Here is a 21,571-nt window from a genome sequence, read left to right as displayed (position 1 = left end):
CACCTCTGGTCCTGGGTTCAGGACCACCAGATTTGTCTGTTGGGAAATCATCTGGCCGGAGTTCTGAACGTGCGTGCAGACAGTCTCAGTCGGCAGTTCTCGGCCGACCACGAGTGGAGGCTTCACCCGGAGGTGGTCCGACACGTCTTTCAGATGTGCGGGACTCCTCGTGTGGACCTGTTTGCCACTCGCGAGAATGCTCACTGCCCGTCATTCTGCAGTCTCAAGTATCCGATGCAAGGAGCCTTGGGGGACGCGTTTCAGTTGAGTTGGGGAAGTCAACTGCTTTACGCATTTCCTCCCATACCTTTAATTCCTCGAGTTCTGAGGAAGATGCGCCAAGACCGGGCCCGAGTTATTCTGGTCGCCCCGGATTGGCAAAGAAGGGTGTGGTACACGGATCTTCTCCACCTCTCCTCTCACCCGCCGCTCTGTCTCCCGTTCAGGCAGATCTCCTCTCCCAGATGGAGGGGCAGGTTCTACACCCCCACCTCCAGTCATTACACCTTCATGCCTGGAGATTGAACGGGGCAACCTGAACTCCTTTTCTCTCCCGCACAAAGTGGTGGATGTCATTCTTTCGGCTAGGCGTGACTCCACTAAATCCATTTATTCATACAGATGGTCTAAATTTGTCTCTTGGTGCGGGGACAAATCTGTTGACCCTTTGAGGGCTCGTTTGTCCGATATTTTACAATTTGCTCTTTCTTTGACACAGCAGGGTTTTGCTGTTGCCACGGTCAAGGGCTATCTTTCGGCATTGTCGGCATTTATCTGTTTGCCGGATCAGCCGTCACAAATAAGTTCCCTCCTACTCCCTTTATTGTGCCTCAATGGGATTTAAATCTTGTTTTAACCTTCTTGATGGGTTCTCCCTTCGAACCCTTACACAAGTGTCCCATGAGGCTTTTGCCTTTTAAGACGGTCTTTCTCGTTGCGATCACCTCGGCAAGGAGGGTAAGTGAGCTTCAAGCTCTTAGTTCCAAGGCCCCATTCTAGACCATTCATGCTGATCGAATGGTTCTTAGGACCAGGGCTGCTTTTCTCCCTAAGGTGGTAACTCCCTTCCATCTAGGACAGTCTATTACCCTTCCTACCTTTTATCCTCCCTCTCACCCTTCCAAGGAGGAGGAGAGACTACACCGTCTGGACCCTAAGAGGGCGGTGAGCTTTTACCTTGATAGGACTAGAGACTATCGAGTGGATGACCAGCTCTTCATTGGTTTTGCTGGCTGCCAGAAAGGAAGAGCGGTGCACAAGCGCACTCTTTCAAGATGGATTATCCTCTGTATAAAGATCTGCTACTCTTTGGCCGGAAAGGAACCTCCAGGGGGTATTAGAGCTCACTCTACTAGAGCTAAGTCATCTACTGCTTTGTCTAGGGGTGTACCTGTCGAGGATATTTGCAGAGCTGCAACTTGGGCCTCCCTCCACACTTTCGCAAAGCATTACTGCTTGGATTCCGAGGTGAGGAGGGACGGCCACTTTGCGCGCTCTGTCCTCCTGGATTTTCTGGTATAGGAGAGTGGACACCCTCCCCCGGGAATGGGGACTGCTGTGGGACTCTATTCACAAGGTGAGGAATCCACTGGCAGATGTATCTATCAGAAGAACAAGTTACTTACCTTCGGTAACGCTTTTTCTGGTAGACACAGTATCTGCCTGTGGATTCCTCACTGACTCGCCCGCCTCCCCGTTGTCCACTCTTCTATTCCGGAGTTTATTGTATTGTATATATTTTTATTGTCAAGGAAATGTTTTATTTCAATTGCATTCCTGCTTTTGCTTCACACTGTGTGTGTTATCTTGACATTTGTGTACTGTGTATACTGTGTATATATCTACTGTCATTGGTCCGTCCGTGTGCCACGAAGGCACGGAAAAAAGGACGGAACTGACGTCAATCCGCCGGCGTGGGCCTATTGTAGTGTCAGTGACGTCAGCGGAGTCGCGTGCGATGCCGTGCCTCTATGATGTCGTCCACGTCGGCGCGAAGCTACAAAAAGAATTTCCGAATGTTGCTGACGCAAGGGGATATTCATAAGGTGAGGAATTCACAGGCAGATACTGTATCTACCAGAAAAAGCGTTACCGAAGGTAAGTAACTTGTTCTTCAGGTCTCTTGGTGAGGGTGCAGAAATAGTTCTTGTCTTGGTTTAGCTGCTGAAGTATCACAGAAATAAAAGAAGTTGCCTGTCCGTAAATCAGATTTGCCTATGACCTGGGGTTTTGGGGACGCACTGGCTTGCACCTCAACTTCTCAGTGGGTAAGCTAGTGCACAAACCCATCTGTTATTGTGTGTGTGCACTGGGAAAAAGCTTGAGAAACGGTCACCCAGTTGCACTGTATGGGAAACACTTCTGTAAGCATCTGAGCTCCTTTTTATTAGATTAGAAAACTCACATTAAAAGACTAATGTGCCTGCTTTAAAATCAACATGGGGAATGAGGCTCAGAGCAGTGTTCTTTCAGTAGAGACATACTAGATCCTTCTAAGTGTGTGAGTAACAAGTTTCACATTATTGTCTAGAAATCAAAAAGTCTTTAAAGTACGTTGGACTGACAGTGCGCGATAGAAAAGAAAAATGTTAAGTGAAGCATGGAAGGAATAAAGAATCCGAAAAACCTTTAGTATGAAATGTGAGCTTTAGAAATCTATCACCCAATGGACTATTTGTGGCTTTCCCCATTATTATGTTTTTACCAAATCTGCTTCCACGCTTTGATATCAGGATCGCCAACAAACTCCAAAATATTGCGACAGGCTAAGGCCACGAAATGCTGCACGTCGCCGAAAAGCCCTGCAGAAGAGTCACTCTGACCACAAGCCACAGAACGAGGACCGGATTGAGAGGCAAGTCATTCTTCATTTTGTGAGTTTGAATAGGGTGAAGGGTAAAGAGCACGTAAAGTCTTTTGTTGATACTGAGTTGCATGGACAAAGTTGAAGTGAGAAAGACTGGTTCTCCAGTATTGGGTTATCTTTCATAGATTCACATGCTTGAATTATTCCGCGTTGTCAAAGTGGGAGTCCCACGGTACATGAAAATCAGTAAGTAATGACTTTAAAATTGAAGTCGTACCCATGCGCGCTGACGTCAGTGCTTTCTTTTTCCACGCCGAAAGCGCAGATCCGGATTGAGCACGTCCCTCTGTCATTTATTTACTACTTTTTGAGACTTTTGTCCCTTTCTTGTCTCCTGGTGTACATAGAGATGTCCGGCTTTAAGTCTTGTGGGTCGTGCTGCCGTAATATGTCAATGGCAGACCCCCACGATGTCTGCCTCTACTGCCTGGACACCGACCATGACTCCCGGGACTGTCGAGCATGGCCCTGAAGGTCTTGCGGGAGCGGCGCCGGAAGTTGCTGAAGGTCCGGCACTCTTCTCACCGCCGCTCTGGGGTCTAGGGGCCGTTTGCGAGCCGTCTCTCCTCGGACTCTTAAGTCTTCACCTTCGGATTCCGTTAAGCGATGCCATAAAAAGAAGTCAAAGAAGCGTGTTCGCTCTCCAACATCCCCCCGTCACTCCTCGGAGGGGGACGAGGGGGACAGGGGCCACGCCTGGGAGTCCCACAGCCTACCCGCTATACCCGGGTCCGTCGGCGACTCACGAACAGTTGCAAGAGTTTCTTGCTGCCATGCACCGCCTTTCTAGGCCTCGAGCTCCCACCTGCGGGCCCGCGGTCCCATGTCCAGATCCTGTTGGCCCGACGGCACCGCCCTTCACTCCGACCCCAGCGCCGCGACAGGCGCCGCACTGGGTGCTGTTTATTCCACCCGTACCCCGGTTCTCGGACCATTTTGTTCCGGCCTTGGATTCGCATTGGGATGCGGCTCCGGCTCGGCCCTGTCCGGCGCAGTTCCAGGCGCTGCTTGCCCCCTCTCTGGCCCTGCCACCGCGGCCGGCTCCTTGTGACTCCGAGCAGGATTGGGTGGATGACCTTCAAGATGCAGATGAGCTTGAAGTGTCTTCTGACCTGGGATTTCCCTCTCCTCCGCCTACTATGGAGGAGGGCTCTTCCTACACTATGGTGCTGCGTCGGGCCGCTGAGGCTCTCCATCTCGACCTCCCTACGGTGGCCGTTAAGACCAACCTCCTTACGGAGGTGCTCCAGATGGCGTCTACGTCGTTGGAGCTGCTGCTCCCTTTCAATGAGGCCCTTACCGAAGTCCTCTTGGGCACTTGGTTGCAGCCGGCCTCGGGGGTGCCGGTGGATAAGAACGTCGCTAGACGTGATCGCCCGGCGCCTGGTGACCCTGCCTTCTTGACCACTCAGCCCACGCCGGAGAGCCTGGTCATTTAGGCCTCGACGTCGCAGAGTGCCTTACCCACGGCCCCACCGGATAAGGACTCTAAGAAACTGGACCAATATGGCAAGAGGTTGTTCTCAGCCAGCTTGGGGTTGCGGTCGGTTAATACCGCCTGCCCACAGTGTGGGATTCTGTAGCGGAGGTCCTGCCTCAGTGTTCTGAGGAGGTCCAGGCTGACCTTTCCCAAGCGATTGCGGAAGGCAAGGATGCGGCGAAGTTTGCCATCCGGTGTGGTGTGGACACAGCTGATTCCTTGGGCAGGGCAATTTACACGACTGGTTGTTGAAAGCGTGCTCGCCCCAGGCAGTAGTCAACCACCTTCAGACTACGGCCGACCTCCTGCATTTGCTGGGGTTCTCCATCAACGTGCCGAAGTCGCACCTGAGTCCCTCTCAGTAGCTCCCCTTCATCGAAGCGGTTCTGGATTTGACGCCGTTTCGGATCTATCCTCCCGAGCAGTGAGTCCAGGATATTCAGGCTATGATTCCGATCTTTCAGCCTCTATCCAGGGTTTCAGTCAGGATGACACTCCGGCTTCTGGGCCTAATTGCCTCCTGCATCCTGCTGGTGTCACATGCCAGATGGCATATGCGGGCTCTGCAGTGGGACGTGAAGTTCCAGTGGGCACAGCACCAGGGCAACCTGTCCGATCACGTCCAGATATCGGAGGCCGCTGCACGACAGATGCAGTGGTGGCTCCCGAGTCGCGGTTGGGTCATTGGCAGATCCCTCTCCCTTCCGCAACTGGAGCACACAGTGGTGACGGAGGCGTCCCTCCTGGGATGGTGAGGTCACATGGGAGAGGCGGCGATTAGAGGCCTCTGGTCTCCAGCGGAGTCCCAGCTCCATATCAACCTTCTGGAGCTGCGGGCGATCCGGCTTGCACTGTGAAGGCATTCCTTCCCTCTGTCCGGGGAAGTGTAGTGCAGGTGTTCACTGACAACACCACCACCGTGTGGTATTGCAACAAACAGGGTGGGGTGGGGTCGTGGACCGGATTTCCGGAGGCTCTGCGCCTCTGGACATGGCTGGAGCATCGAGACATTACCTTGATGGTTCAACACCTGGCAGGTTCAATGAACGCCAGGGCGGACGAACTCAGCCGCCGGTGCTTGATGAATCACGAATGGCGTCTGCACTCGGACATGGCGCAAGGTCTCTTTCAGCAGTGGGGAGAGCCTTGGTTAGATCTATTCGCCACTGAAAAGAACGTGCAATGTCATCAGTTCTGCATGTTGGAATTTCCAAAGCGGTGCTCGCTCAAACGCTTTTCGTCGCAAGTGGAGCTGCGGACTGTTGTACGCCTTTCCGCCTATACCACTTCTGTCCAGAGTGCTGAAGAAGATCAGGCGCGATCGGGCCCGAGTCATTCTTGTGGCCCCGGACTGGGCTCGAAGAGTAGGGTATCTCGAGCTACTCAGTATGAGCATCGATTCCCCGATCCGTCTGAATCTTCTGGAGGATCTTCTGTCGCAGCAGCAGGGGACGGTCCTCAACCCGAACCTGTGCAGCCTCCACCTCCATGCGTGAAGACTGAGCGGCGACAGTTGACTTCTTTCGACCTTCCTCCTGAAGTCTGTAATTTTATTCTGGCAGCCAGGCGTCCCTCCACTAAGACGGTATACGCTTGCCGATGGAACAGATTTGTGGCATGATGCACAGCAAAGGCTGTGGCTCCCCTTTCTGCCCCTCTTTCTGAGGTTCTTCTGGTTCTTCGGTCTTTGGCCCAGCAGGGCTCTGTTCTGGGCACTATCAAGGGTCATCTTTCTGCCATTTCAGCCATCCTGCGGCTTCCAGATCAGCCTTCTCGTTTTAAGTCCCCGGTTGTTAACCGCTTCCTCAAGGGCATTACGCACACGTTTCCTCCTGTGCCTTTCGTAACGCCTCAATGGGACTTGAATCTTGTCTTGACTTTTCTGATGTGCGCTCCCTTTGAGCCTCTTCATAACTGTCCTTTACGTCTTCTTACTCTAAAAGATGGCTTTCCTGGTAGCTATCACCTCTGCCAGGAGAGTGAGTGCGCTCCAGGCTCTTTCTTCCAAACCTCCTTTCCTTTCTGTTCATCCGGACAAGGTGGTTTTAAGGACCCGTCCTTCTTTCTTGCCAAAGGTTGTCACACCCTTCCACATCGGGCAGACCATCACTTTGCCCACCTTCTTTCCACCTCAGCATCCTTCCAGGGAGGAGGAGAGGCGCCACAGTCTGGACCCAAAACGTGCACTTGCTTTCTATCTGTAGTGTACACAACAGTTCCGGGTGGATGATCTACTCCTTGCTGGCTACATTGGCACCAAAAAAGGTCGGCTGTGCACAAATGTACCATTTCACGTGGGTCGTTCTGTGCATCAAAGGATTTTAATCCTTGGCCAAGAAGCAGCCTCCTTTGGGGCTGCGTGCCCATTCGACCAGGGCATCTGCAGCCACTACTGCCTTGGGACGCGGCTCCTCAGACGAGGTAGACGTCGAGGACTTCACCGGCGTCGACATACCATCGACGTCGAGATGAGTGCAGGAGGCGACGGCGTTCGCCGTCGAGGCTGTATCGCCGGTCGCTGTCAACATCAACACGACAGTCGACGTCAAGTAGAGGCAAGTCGACGCCGAAGAGTGCGTCGACGTCTAGAAGATATACGCCGAGAAGGAGAAAGTCGAAGAGGTCGACGTCGAGGAAGGAAAAATCGACGTTGAGGAGACGTTCAAGGACCAGGACAGTGTCCCCGGGCCTCAGTGGTCAGTCTGTCTTCTTCATCGGCGAGCTCCCGGTCGCTGCTGCGCCGGCGCTCGGCCAAAAAGAGGTCTGCTTCCAGAACATCTTCTTTGAGGCCTGCTCAGAAGAAGAGGAGAGTGGTGAGGTAATCGGAGTATTCACGGACCTACTCACCTTCTAGGCCCAGAACGCCTCCACCTCCACCGCTGCCTCCGAGGATGCCTCCTCCGCAGCTTCCTCCTCCTCCAGCAATGATTCCTCCTCCTCCTTCTCCACTTCCACCGCCTCCTATACCACCCCTGCCTCCTCTTCCACCGCCTCCCCGACCTCCACAACCTCGGCCTGAGGTTCCGGCTCCGACTCTTCCGCTTCTGCCTCTAAGACCGGCGGCTCCGACGAAGCCCAGGAGATCTAGATCAAGGTCTAGAGAAAGGGATCGCACTCGCAGTGCGATCCCGACTGAGAGTGCGATCCCTTCCTCCCTGAGGTGCTACTTCCCCCTCGTCCGTTACCCGCTCCGGTGAGGGGAAGCATTCAAAATTACCTGGTAGAGTGGAGAAAAATTACTCAGGACAAGTGGGTGCTGAATACTGTTTGCAATGGATACAGTCTTCGTTTTGTCAGCCCTCCTCCACCAATTCCCCCGGTTCGCTCGCAGTTCCAGCTGCGCGAGCTCCAAGCGGAGGCCGATACCCTGTTAAGAAAAAGGGCGATAGAAGACGTCCCTTTGTTTCAAAGGGGAAAGGGTCTTTACTCACGGTTCTTCCTGGTGTGCAAGAAGGACAAGAACGAGTTCAGGCCCATTCTGGATTTGCGACAAGCAAACAAATGGATTCACAGGGAGAAATTTCGCATGCTGTCTTTGCACCAGATTTATCCTCAGCTACAAAGAGCAGACTGGCTTTGCGCAATAGATCTACAGGATGCGTACTTCCATGTGCCATTGCACGGAAACACCGGAAGTTCCTGCGCTTTCTAGTCGGCGCCAATCACTATCAGTACACAGTACTACCGTTTGGACTAAAGTCTGCACCCAGGACTTTTTCAAAGTGCATGGTGGTGGCAGCGCACCTGAGAAAGAACAAGGTGTTTGTCTACCTGTACCTGGACGACTGGTTGATCAAAGCCTACACCTTCCAGGAAGCGCAATTGCACTTCAGCAGGACGGCCGTTCTATTGAACCAACTGGGGTTGCACATGAACATGTCCAAGTCTGTTCCGACTCCTGTCCAGTGCCTACAGTCCTTGGGAGCCTCCATCGATACTCTTTCAGCAAGTGTGTCTCCTTCGGAGAAGCAACGCTTATCGATCCTTCGGAAGGCTCAGACTCTCATAGCTGTTCCATCTACGACAGTGAGGACGGTGTCTTCTCTACTGGGGTCGATGGCCTCTTGCATCTTCCTCACGCCACACGCACGCCTCCACATGAGGCTGCTGCAGGAATGTCTTGAGGGTCAGTGGGACTAGAAGCGGGGGAGCTGGGATGACAGGATCCGGCTGTCCCTTCACGCTCAACAGTCCCTGAGATGGTAGTGCTCAGCAGAGAATCTCCTCAAAGGGGTTCCATTCCACAAGGACATTCCCATTCAGACTATTGTCACGGATGCTTCTCTCCACGGCTGGAGAGCGCATTCAGACCATCTACAGATCCAGGGAACGTGGTCCCCGGCAGAATCCACATATCACATCAATTTCCTGGAACTCAGATCTGTGCACTTGCCACTGAAGGCCTTTCATCCGTCCTTCCAGACCAACTCCTTGCTTGTACAGACGGACAATACGACCACAATATATTACCTCAACAAGCAGGGGGGCTCGAGATCGTGCACACTGTCACAAGAAGCGCAGGCGATCTGGCACTGGCTGCTAGCCAGAGGACTGACTATAACGGCTACCCATCTGCCAGGTGTGAAGAATGCTCAGGCGGACGCACTCAGCAGGCTGGTGCAAGAAAACCACGGGTTCTAAATGACGAAGTGCTAGGAAACATCTTCGACAGGTGGGGCACTCCAGACGTAGATCTGTTCGCCACAGCTCAAAACAGAAAATGCCGAGACTTCGCCTCCAGGTATTACCAACCGGGGACTCTGGGGAATGCGCCATGGATCAGCTGGTCGAACAGCTTTCTGTACGCTTTTCCACCCATTCCCCTGATTCCGGCGGTACTCATCAAGCTGTCTCAGTCCGGAGCATGCATGATCCTCATTGCTCCGAGTGGTCCTGACAGTGGTGGTTCATGGACCTGCTTCACAGGTCTCTCCTACCCCACCTGCGGCTGCCGTGTCGGCCGGACCTTCTCACGAAGTTCGGGGGCAGATGGTGCACCCCAACCTCTCATTGTTGAGTTTGGCTACATGGCTCCTGAGATAGTGCAATATGGACACCTGAATCTGCCTGACGATTGCATGAATATACTCAAGGAGGCTAAGCGACCTTCCACTAGGACTTCCTATGCCTACAAGTGGAAGAGGTTCTGCATCTGGTGCACTTCCAAGAACTATGATCCGACGATCTGCAAGGAAGATGTCATTCTTCCATACCTTTTGCATTTGGCTCAGTCTGGCCTTAATTTTCATTCTATTAAGGTTCACCTCGCATCATTAATGCGTATAGGAAATGCCCTTCACAGACATCCTTCTACCAGATCCCTGTGATTAAAGATTTTTTGTAAGGATTGAAGAAAGTGTTTCCTCCTGTTGGGCGTCCTTCGCCTTCATGGGAGCTGAATGTGGTGCTGTCCAGGTTGATGAAGGAACCTTTTGAAACCTATTCATAAGGCTTTACTGCAGCACTTATCGTGGAAGGTGGCTTTCCTCGTGGCCATTACATCGGCCCGCAGGGTGAGTGAAATTCAGGTATTGTGTTGCCAAGAACCTTATACTGTATTTCATGCTGCTAAGGTTGTGATGCGTACTCGCCCTAAGTTCCTGCCTAAGGTGATTTCTGATTTTCATGTCAATCAGACTATAACTTTACCTATGTTTTTCCAAAATCCTTCCACTCTAGCGGAAAGGTGTCTGCATTCCCTGGATGTCAGAAGGGTGTTGAAATTCTACTTGGATAAGACCAAGGACATTCGTAGGTCAGACCAATTGTTTTTCAATTATGGGTCGGTCAGGACTGGTCTTGCCACCTCAAAACAGTCCATCTCGAGGTGGATTGTGTCCTGTATCCAGTTATGTTATCAGAAAGCTAACAAGACCTTAGGGGGTAAGCCTAAGGCTCATTCTACCAGGGGCAAAGCAGCAACAACGGCTTTGCTACGTAATGTTCCCATTGCAGATATCTGCAGGGCTGCCACTTGGAAGTCGGTCCATACCTTTGCTAAGCACTACTGTCTGGACTCTGATGCCAGGGCAGATGCTCAGGTTGGGCAGGCTTCATTGAGAAATCTGTTTGCACAGTAGTGGTGTTGTCTTTTTCCTTCACCGCCGGATTGGTTTGTTGGAATGGGCTTGCCATTCTATTCACTAGATTATGACTATACACAGAGATCCCCTACTACAAAAGGAGTAGTTTCTTACCTGTAACTCCAGTTCTGTAGTAGGGGTATCTATGTTATAGTCATAAGCGCCCGCCCTCCTCCGAGGTGGAGAAAATGATAATGTACTGTATGCTACAGGCCTTGCTCTATACACCTTCAAAAAGAACCGAAAGTAAAAGGACTTTGGCTGTGCATGCTGGGATACCGAGGGTCTCTGGAGAGTTCCTTAAAGGCACGGTATCCCTTTTCCAGACACATAATTGGCAGCCTATGGGGGCTTATCTGTCCAACCCTTCCTCTCTATCATTTCAAGGATTTTGGTGAAGGGAAGTTTCTCTATGGGTGAAACTTGGCAATATGTGTAAAATTTGATTTTATTTGGCTATCCTTTTCACTTTAAGTTGAAGCACTGGCCAGTGTAGCCTTGTAATTATAAAGCGGTACAGAAGGGGGTGGTGATGGACGGAGCATCTGAACCAATCAAACACTCACAACCAGTCAACAGATCTGGGTTTAATCCATCACCGTTCTTTAGCCCACTCTGCCACCCTAGTTCAGACATGGCCATATGCACATCAGTCTCACCCAGTGCCTCATGGGAACAGTCCAGCCGGAACTGCCAAGCCATGCCTTCCCTGGACCGGATTCAAGCTTCCTAGGACCGGTTTCTGGCATTACAGCTGTCTTCAGCCAGGCTTGCTTGAATCCAGTGGCAAAATGAGCAAGGGACTCACGTCTGAGCATACCCTGCCAATTTATGGTGAACAAAGCGGTACAAAAGGGGGTGGTGATGGACGGAGCATCTGAACCAATCAAACACTCACAACCAGTCAACAGATCTGGGTTTAATCCATCACCGTTCCTTGTAATTATAGGCTGCATTATTTGTCTTTGATTTTCTCTTAAGTGTCTATGCAGGACTGCAAAGAAGACAGTTTAAGAGATTATTTTTGATTGCTCCGGGGTCCCTGCACATGGGCGGGACTATTCACTAGATTATGACTATAACAGAGATACCCCTACTACAGAACTGGAGTTACAGGTAAGAAACTACTATATATAGCTCGTGATATGGAAACACCCACACAACGTAATGCTTCACCTTTCTTTATTGGCAGGCAGCAGCAAACTTGAACAAGTCCTCACAGCACATTTTTGCGCCTCTTTCACCATATGCGTTTCGGAAACTGCTTTCCTTAATCATTGGCGAGGCTCACGGGGAGCAGGTTACAGCATGCACAGATTGTTCAGGTGTTTTTCAGTGGTATGATTCCCCGCCCCACTGGGCTTTAGTTCGCTTTGAATTCTGGTTAATTAAGTCCCAGCAATAATAATCCTTAGTGGATGCAGCTTAACCTTCACAAATAATTTCCATCAGGTCGCTGATACAGGCAAGGCCAGCACGCTGCTCGTTTCATGCCTATATTTATATGTATTTTTGATGCATTTTACTACTTACATTGGTTACATATTTTTTTTTCTGCATGCCATATATCAGCATACATGCCTATAATATTACTGCTATCTTTTCAGATTTAAGCATGTAAATCTATGAAAGATTCCCCAATACTGGAGAAGAAAATAAGTTACTTATCTGTAAACTGTAGTTCTCCAGTATTGGTATCTTTCATAGATTCACATGCGAACCACCCTCCTTCCCATAGAGTACCCCTGTTACTTTTATATGATTAAGTTTCACTTGTGCTTGATAATCTGAGGGCCAGGAGCCTCTGTGGATGAAGATAGTCAACGTGGACGTAGGCTTCAAGTTCGTTGACTGAGTCACCGTCAGCGAGGCTGTTGTCGACGAGAGACAACCATAGCGGGGATAACTTATTCGTCAATTAAACTTTCATCGTAGTCCTTTTTTCGTCGTCATCTTCATAGACAATGCTGACGTTAATGTAGAAGGCCTCACCTGTACTGAAACTATGGTCGACAGAGAAGATGAGGACATTATTAGTTTAGTTTGAGGCAATGAGATGGTCGACGTCGTAGTGGTGACGGAAGCTCTCAATGACTAGGACGTTGTCAATGACTTAGTCCGCAGTTTATCTTTCTGAGGTGACAAAATCATCTCCGGTAGAGACCTGGAAGTTATCTTTACCTTAGAGGAGGCCGTAGAAGGAGTAGAGGGCACAGAATGACCCTTATGAGAGGCAGACTCCTTTTTAGAAGAGGAAGGCTGGTCATCTGATTTCACAGAACGTTGATGTGTCTTAAGCACCTTCACAGCCTTAGGAGAGACCAATTCCACCTCACTTGTCCTATTTTTAGAAGCAGTAGTTTGGAGGGAGGAATCACTGTCGTCATCAGACATGGGGTTGTCTTTGGACTTCAACTTCCGTAGCCACAGAATAAGGCATCCATCTCTATCACTCAAAGTTTTTGGAGAGAAAGTTCTGCAGATTTTACAGTCTCTCACTTGGTGATCAGGGTGAAGACAGAAAATCCACTTCTTGTCGGGATCATCCGAGTGTAGTCTGAACTTCCAACAGGTGTCACAATGCCTAAATAGAGACCTTTTTGTAGAAGACATGCTGATCAGGAGAAAAAAGTTGTTCAGTAGGCCAAAAGAGAAAGAACTGAGCACAGCTCTGGGTGACTCCCTTCACACGAGGTGCGGTAGAAAATCTGAGAGCCTGGAGCCTCTGTAGAGAGGGTTCTAGAGGGTGCTGTCACCTGATTGGCTGGAATTTGGACTATTCCTAATGACTAGGATGAGATGTTAAAGTGAATATTTTTTCTCCATTAACTTCAATGTTAGTCATTTTTTACTGCTTTTAACATACTGTGGGACTCCCACTTCGACAACAGGGAATGATTCAAACATATGAATCTATGAAAGGTACCAATACTGGAGAACCACAGTTTACAGGTAAGTAACTTATTTTCTTCCATCCCTTAAAATTATAGGAGTGGTATGCCTGTAAACTGGGGATATCTTGCCATGGGTCTGGGTTGAACTAGGAATGGTTGATTTTTAAACAATTAATTTACCTTATACATAGTGCACCTAGACCTATTGGTATAAGGCACATTTCAGTGAAACATTTCCAAACAGACCTAACCCAGTGGTCTATTTGGAAAGCTTGGAGTGGGGAACTTGAAAGATTCAGCAAGACATGACACATTGTTTGTATAACTTGATATGTAGTACATAGATCCATTGCAAAGTGATTGTAGGTATTTTTGAAGAGTTGGGCCTTGAGCTGTGTACAGAGGTTGATGACTGGGCTGTGGTTTCTGATATCAGTGGACAAAGAGTCACCTCTGGTAACTAAGATGGCTGTACCAGAAATTTACAACTGGACCCTCCCCACCTAGTCTTTGGACCACGGGAAGAACACACCTCCCCAGTACCAGGCCAATCTGTGCTCTGCAATGTTTTCACACATCATTCACTCCTAATTCCATCTAGGGACAGACTGGGCTGCTGCTAGAAAGCTTATGCAAATTAGCCTCTAGCAGCTTCAGGCAGTGTAAAGGTGAATTTCTAAAAGTTACATTTCAAATGTATTTAATAAAAATATGACTTCACTAGATTACATCTTTAGTAAATTTAAAATTCAGTCTTTAACTAGAGTCTGAAGCTGGTCTATATAATCTATGCTATGCCTTTTCTTATGTGCCCTCTACAGAATGACCAGTGACAATGTTGTTTTGGGCCTAGTTATTGGGTCAACATTCCATTTCTAATATTGTAGTGTAGTTCCTATATTCCCAATAGGCTCTGCGCATTGGAATAATATATCCTGCAGCTTAGACGTAGGACTTATGTCTACTAGGTCTCTGCCGAATATATTAGACTTCATTGTGAGTGCCAGCTAGCTCAGAGGTCACTAGAAACTTTCTCGAATAAACAAGAAGGGATTAGTCTCTGACAACCATATAACATGACAACTTTGTTTCCCCAGAATGAATGAATGATTACATGCTTATATAGCGCATGGCTACCCGGAGGCATCCCAGCGCTTTAGACCAAGGACAGACAATCACCACTCAACGAAACAGATAGGTCTTCAAAAATGGTTGGGTTCGAGCCGAATGTTTTCTGGAAGTTGATTCCAGAGTTTAGCAGCATGAAATGGGAAGCGTCGGCCACCCATCCGTGTCCGCCTAACCCTGGGAACTGTCAACAGATTGTGATGGTTGGATCTGAGGACTCGAGGAATCTGATGGTGAATAAACATAGGGCGTAGGATGGCCGGGCCGTTGTCGGTCATAGACTTGTGGACCATACACATGGCCTTGAACCAAACCCTTTCCTGCACCGGCAGCCAATGAAGAGTACGCAGAGCAGCCTTTGCTGAACTGTTTCTAGGGACATCCGTAAGCAAACGGGCCGCACAGTTCTGGACCGACTGTAGAATTTTAATAGCGCCAAGCGGTGGGCCCAGATATACCGCATTAGCGTAATCCAGGCGGGATAAAATAAGTGACTGGACAAGGAGGCGTCTGGCCTCAGACGGAAGAAGGGCTAGAACCTTCCTTAAAAGTCTGAGCAAACCATAACATGTCGCAGCCACCTTGCGCGCCTGCACTCGGAAGCCCAGGGTAGAATCGAGCCAGACACCCAGGCTTTTGATTTGATTTTGTGGAGTAGGAGGGGGGCCAAGAAAGTCGGGCCACCAAGGATCCAGATTAATAGGGGCCTTGTAGCCTAACAGCATGATTTCAGTTTTTGAACCATTCAGCTTTAGGAAGGAGGAGTCCATCCATGCAAGAACCTTAGTAAGACAGGGAGACAGCTGGTTTATCCCTGAACTCGCAGCCTCTTCCATATCAAGGGAAATGACCAACTGCGTATCATTGGCGTAGGTGACCAACTGAACTCCCCTGGGAAGAACCACGTCAGCCAAAGGCCTCATGTAGATATTAAACATGGTAGGGCTCAATGAAGATCCCTGGGGAACGCCGAATTGCAGGGGAAGTTGTTTAGACCTTGCTTCATCTTCAAAGACTGTAAAGGTTCTATCTGAAAGAAATGACCGCAGCCATTTAAGGGCAGTCCCTGTGACTCCTACCTCCCTCAAGCGTTGTATCGTGAGTAGGTGATTTACCGTGTCGAAGGCTGCGCTGCGGTCCAACAGGACCACCGCAGCGCAGCCGCCGGCATCCACAATTTTCCTGGCTTCCTTGACTACAGTGACCAAGGCGGTCTCAGTGCCTTGCTTACTTCTAAATCCCGACTGGGTGGGATGCAAAGCTCCATTGTTCTCAAGGAACAAAGATAGTGTGGAGTTAACATGTTTCTCAGCAATTTTGCCAAGTCCCGGCAGCAGAGATATTGGTCGATAATTGTGACCAAGGATTTAAAAATTTTAAAAATTTCCCTAGGGGATTTGGCGGCAGCAGCAATCTTAGCTTTATAATACGAGGATTGTGCAATTTTTCATTGGATTTTGTAAGTCCTGATTGCCGATCTAAATTCGTTTTTATTATCAATAGAGACATTTTTTCTCCATTTTCTTTCGGATCGCTTGCAGCTCTGTTTAAGCCTTTTTAATTCAATGGAGTATCAGGGCATTTATTGGAGCCAATACGATGGCAAACTTCTGTTTTGGGCAGGATGAGATCTAATTCGGATTCTATCCAGCAATTAAAAGCAGCATTGGCTGTGACAGGATTATCACACATAAGGGGAGGGGACTTATTCAGGGTAGATACCCAGTCATCCAGCGAGAGTCTGGACCAAATCCAACTCATGTTCCTAGATAGTCCGACCGGATGATTGTGGTCAAGAGGTGTCCACGTAAATAATACCAAAGCATGGTCTGACCACGGGACAAAAAGTGACATGTCCCAGCGAATATTATCTAGGTTGGTGAAAAAATGGTCGATCATGTGTCCGGCTGAGTGAGTAGGACCAGATACAATTTGTTCGAGTTGTAACCTCCCTAATCCTTCCATCAGATCTTGCGAGGGGGGGGGGCCTCCGGTTCGTCAAGGTGTATGTTAAAATCACCCAAAATGGAGAAATTGGGGGAACTACTTGAGATGTAAGTAATCCTATCATGAAGATTGTTACAGAAGTAATTGTGTGCTCCGGGAGGGCGGTAAACCAAAATCGCCGAGAAGGTGCAGGTGGGAGAAAAAAAGATGGAAAACGCCATACTCTCACATTCTGCTAGAGGGCTCTCAGATGTTCGGCACCCAAATGTGTTGCGGTAAATAATTGCAACCCCTCCTCCCCGCCCAGATTGACGGTCACACCTGCTGATTGAATAACTTGGGGGCAGGGCCCGGACTAAATCTGGGTCTGCGGCCTCTGTCAACCAAGTTTCAGTTAGAAAGAGGATATCGAGCTTTCGCTCCTCCAACAACAGGTGAATTTCGTGCGCATGTTTAGGAAGGGAGCGACAATTAAGAAGCGATAGGGAGTAAGATTTGACTTCTTCATTATTAGAGAGCGGGGTTTCTGAGGGCCCACTGCCAATTTTACAATGGGGGCAGGGGGTCCATGGTTCCTCTGGCGATATAGTTTGGGGGCAGAGGACCGTAAGGTCTCCTCACAGTTTCCAAAGCTGTTCCCCACTGTAATTAGGTATACCTGCTCTATAGGGTTCAAAAGTACTGGCCCCTGAACCCGTCCTGTCACGGACAGGCACAGACGGGCTTTCCTTAGGCGCTCCTTTGGCGCAGAAGAGGCGCGCCCGCTGATCGCGTCCGCTGCGCGGAGGCATGACCGTATTAATTTATGCGTTCTGAACGCTTGTCCCACAGCTTAGCCCCAAAGCCTAGTCCGCCAACCTGCCTGCCTCCCAAGATGGCCGCTATCTGTTGCTGGCCGCGTCCGTGTGGAAAGAACAACTCCGCGCCTATTCGGCTGAGTAAGGCAGAATGGTAACAAAATGCGGCGCAAATTAAAATTCAAGTCTGCTAAGGGAATACTGGTGGAAAACACACACACTAAATAATAAAATATACAATATTTTTTTTAAATCGTGCAACAGAGATCAAAGCTCCCGGCTTCCGCCTCCGGAGTAGTGCGAGGTAGTACTGTGCTAACGCGTGCCCTCAAGGGTGCCTAATTTATGCGTTCTGAACACGTGTCCCACAGCTTAGCCCCAAAGCCTAGTCCGCCAACCTGCCTGCCTCCCAAGATGGCCGCTATCTGTTGCCGGCCGCCTCCGTGTGGAAAGAACAACTCCGCGCCTATTTGGCTGAGTAAGGCAGAATGGTAACAAAATGCGGCGCAAATTAAAATTAAAGTCTGCTCAGGGAATACTGGTGGAAAATACACACACTAAATAATAAAATATACAATGTTTTTTTTAAAAACGGGTAAAAGAGATCAAAGCTCCCGGCTTCCGCCTCAGGAGTAGTGCGAGGTAGTACTGGGTATCTCTAGAGTCGCGGAAACAATAGACGGCTATTTCACTCAGTCAGATGTACATGCTTCGTTTCACCATAGTTGCTTAGAAATAGAGAGACGGGCGTTTTCAATAAAAGTATTTATTGAACAGTCTTATCTCTTAAGGATAAGAAATGCACTGCTACAATTGAAATGCTAGTTAAGAAGTACACTGCATATAATACCAATAGTATTATAAAATAGTACTGTAAAAGCATTATATGGTTTCTGAGCCATATACATAAAATACATAGAATGCATAAAATACAAACAATGATTAAATAGTGGCTAAAAGTACTCAACTGGTGCTTCTAACATACGCCTACCCCGGTGTACCTAACCTAAGCCTACTACGAGGGAAGTTTTAGTATTTCTCTGCCAAGAGTCTGTTCAAGAATTCTCTAGGGATCTAATCTGCTCCGTACCTTGGTTTTAGAATGATAGAGGTCTTGTATCTCTCTCTCTGGACTCGATCTCCCAGCAACCCGCAAGGCTAGCCTGGAAACACTGCAGCTGGATTTCTCGGCAAGAGAAGACAGTGTCTTTTCAGTGCGTCAGTTGGAGGGTCGGCTTCCTTCAGCACTTGCAGCAGCAGGGCGTCGGGCAAGTAGTTAGTCGATCTACTTCTGAACCACTGTGTGTTTGACTGGGCAAATGTAGGCATATTTATACCCCTGAAGGTGCCGAGTCTGAAGTAAGATTGGACATAATATCGTCACTAGTGACTCAGTTCCTTGAAAACTCCTGGATTTCTTGGATGAATTAGTATTCAAGCAGGGGGAGGTTCCTGACTGCTGAAGGCTGGTTTTACCACGAAATCAATGTGGATTCTCGGAGTTTAGTAGAAGTAGCCATGCCGTATTAGGGCTGCACCGGCTATAACTAAATAAGGCAATGATTCTTTATGCCTATATAAGGACTGGGTGATTTATACCTATATATAGGCAAGAATCGGGAAACATTACACTGGGTCCTAGATTCCCACATAACAATATATCACGTATCTGATAGAGACTACTAGCCGCAGATTCCTTCACATAGAATTATCCCCATGGGTGAGACTGGATCCGGATTTTTTTTTTTTTTGCCACAGCATCCCTCTGCACTGGGGGCAGGGCGACATCACGCAAATCCGCCCAGGCATCGTCCGCGCACGTGACGTCAGCGAAGTCACATAAGACCCGCCCTGGCGCGCCTACATCAGTTTTTTCCGGATCCGATTCTTACTACGGGACTGTTTCGGGCCCTTTTTTCTCCATTATTTTGGTGGAACAGTGTGCAAATGCCTTCGGGCTTTAAAACTTGTACATTTTGTGGGCGTCTTATATCGGCGACGGACCCGCACCTCACTTGTATGTGGTGTCTGGGGGAGGATCAATGCACCACCGACTGCGAGGCCTGTCAACAGTTGAAGCCGAAGTCGCGGCGGGAGCGCCGCATGAAACTTCTCTCGGCGCGTCTCTCCAGGTCAACATCCTCCCCTCGGTCTGCTTCGGTGGACGGCTTCAGGCTCAGCCGTGGTCGTCGTCCTCGACCTTCTCCAATGTCAAGTGAGTGTCGCTCCCCTGTGGCTAAGTGTTGCAGTTTGTCCCCGTGGGCTGGACTCCGGCCTACCAGGGGCTTGGACTCTCCGCGGGTGATGTGGCCCCGCGTGTCGTCCTATCCACTGTTTCCCGGTGTTGGGGGGTCGAGTCCAGATGGAGACATATGCGGCGGCTTTGCAGGCCTTGCTGGCGTCTTCCCCTCCTGGGGCGTCGGCGGACCTCTCGCCTTGGGCAGGGTCCTCCAGGGCGCCGACTGGTTCGGATCCAGGCTTGGAGGGTGTGGTGCTATTGGGGTGCGGCTCCTCTGGGGCACCTCCTTCAGGCCACTGCTCCTGCCTCGCCGCAAACTGCTGTGGGAGTCCCTGTGGTGTCGCCGGGGCTCTGGTTGCATCCCCGAGCCCCTCGAAAGGGTTCCATCTTAGTTCACCTAGAAGTGCCCTTAATCTTTAAAATTGTAACTTGTTCGTTCTCCATAGAAAGTCAATGGTGATCCGCGGCTGTGTTTAGACACTGCACGCGTCCCCCGTGGGCCTAACGCATCCTAACCTTTAGTGATTCAAGGTAGCCCCAGTGGTTCTACAGGCCCTAGGCCTGCTTTCTAACTCTCACGTGGTTCTTATACCACTATTTCAGTATATGGTTTCAGAGGCCCCTAGGGCATAACATATACTGTGCAACTTATCGTATTCTAATTAAGTTCCTTGTATTGCACTTTTACCTCTGACCTCATAAAGAGTCCAGAGGGGCTGTGTTTAGAATAAATACATATATATTTGATATATACCTTGTGTGGTGTGCTTTCATTTGATCATTCAAGAGATTATAATTGTGAAAACAGCTTGCTTAACTTGCCTCTAAGTCTTAGCCTGAAGGCTGCTCTCCACAGCTACCACTAGGATAGCTTTCTATAAGGTTGACTTTATAACTTACCAGCAATAAGGGTCGTTTGGACTGGTGTAAGGTGCCCACTAGAATAGTGGACATCATATACCAGGCCAGCTTCTCACATTGGTGTGCAGCGGATGGGATAAGAGCTTGCATTGTTCTACCAAATAATCTTGAGAGTATAATTTGAAAAATCACATTAAGGTACCAGTAGGTACATATAAATCAAGCTTATAATACATAAGTTCTACTGAACTTTAGAAGTTGTAGGTGGTAAGGGCTTAGCACACCTGGACTATAACTCCTAGAGAGGTTCTAGTATGAAACCAAGTAGTGTAGGTAGGTGCACACACCACACCTCACTAGTCATGGCTTTAAGGGCAGGAGCTAGTGCATCTCTGCCAGATGTCAGCCAAGTGCAGACATCTAAATATGACACAATCATCTTTCAAGAGTTAAGGGGCGTGTGTGCCATAAGAAAATTAAAGCAAGGACAAAGTCCCAACACCTTATAGATATCTTAGTGGCAGATGACTTAGACAAAGCATCAAACCCAGAAGGACTAGGTAATGGGCATGGGGTGCAACCATCAACTGAGGAGGATCCTAGCGGGGTGCCCCACCAGGACTCTGAGGAAGATGAGGATGCAGACCAGGATGTGGTCACTGGACCCAACCTGGGAGAAACGGGGCTACCTGGAGATGAAGTGGGCCAAAATGGGCCTCCCTCCATCCCCCACATAGGCCTAATGGTGTACCTAGAAGGGCAAGATCACCTTCAGTGGAATCTAACCATTCTGGGTCATCAATAGGGTCCTCTGCCTCATCTCATAGGAGTCGAACTTCTCCTGAGAAGAGGGAACATGAAGCTAGAATGAGAGAAGTCAAGCTTAGGATAAAAAGGCAAGAAATTGCAGGTGGCAGCAATATCCCTAGTGGTAGGGATAGGTCTCATGACCATAGAAACCTAAGTAAGATTGTCCCTCCCTATCAGGTTGGGGATGACATCCACAAATGGATTACTGCACTGGAGAGGGCCTGCAAAGTACAGAAGGCACCCCAGGAGCAGTGGACAGGAATCGTGTGGCTCTCCTTTGCAGCCAAAGGTAGAGATAAGCTCCTCGCTGTCAGAGAAGAGGATGCTGACAATTACAAAGTCCTGAGAGTGCTCTGATAGATGGGTTTGGCGTAACCAATGAACAGTATAGGTTGCAGTTCAGAGACACCCTGAAGACACATACTCAGGACTGGACTGATTTTGTAGATTGTGCTACTAAGGCTCT

At 49.2% G+C, this 21,571-nt stretch overlaps 1 protein-coding gene across 5 annotated transcripts in view; it reads left to right on the top strand.

Moving 5' to 3' along the window:
* The window catches only part of LOC144770552 (kinesin-like protein KIF18B), a 411,545-nt gene that overhangs the window by 170,000 nt on the left and 219,974 nt on the right, over nucleotides 1–21,571 (top strand). For all 5 annotated transcript variants that reach the window (XM_078655159.1, XM_078655158.1, XM_078655157.1 and 2 more), the window contains one exon: nucleotides 2,733–2,854. In XM_078655159.1, coding sequence (XP_078511285.1) covers nucleotides 2,733–2,854 — 122 coding nt within the window. The remainder of the gene's footprint in view (nucleotides 1–2,732; nucleotides 2,855–21,571) is intronic.

Source organism: Lissotriton helveticus, chromosome 7 (assembly GCF_964261635.1).
Source record: "Lissotriton helveticus chromosome 7, aLisHel1.1, whole genome shotgun sequence".
In the NCBI taxonomy this organism is placed as follows: domain Eukaryota; kingdom Metazoa; phylum Chordata; class Amphibia; order Caudata; family Salamandridae; genus Lissotriton; species Lissotriton helveticus.
This window is presented reverse-complemented; position numbering and strand designations above follow the sequence as displayed.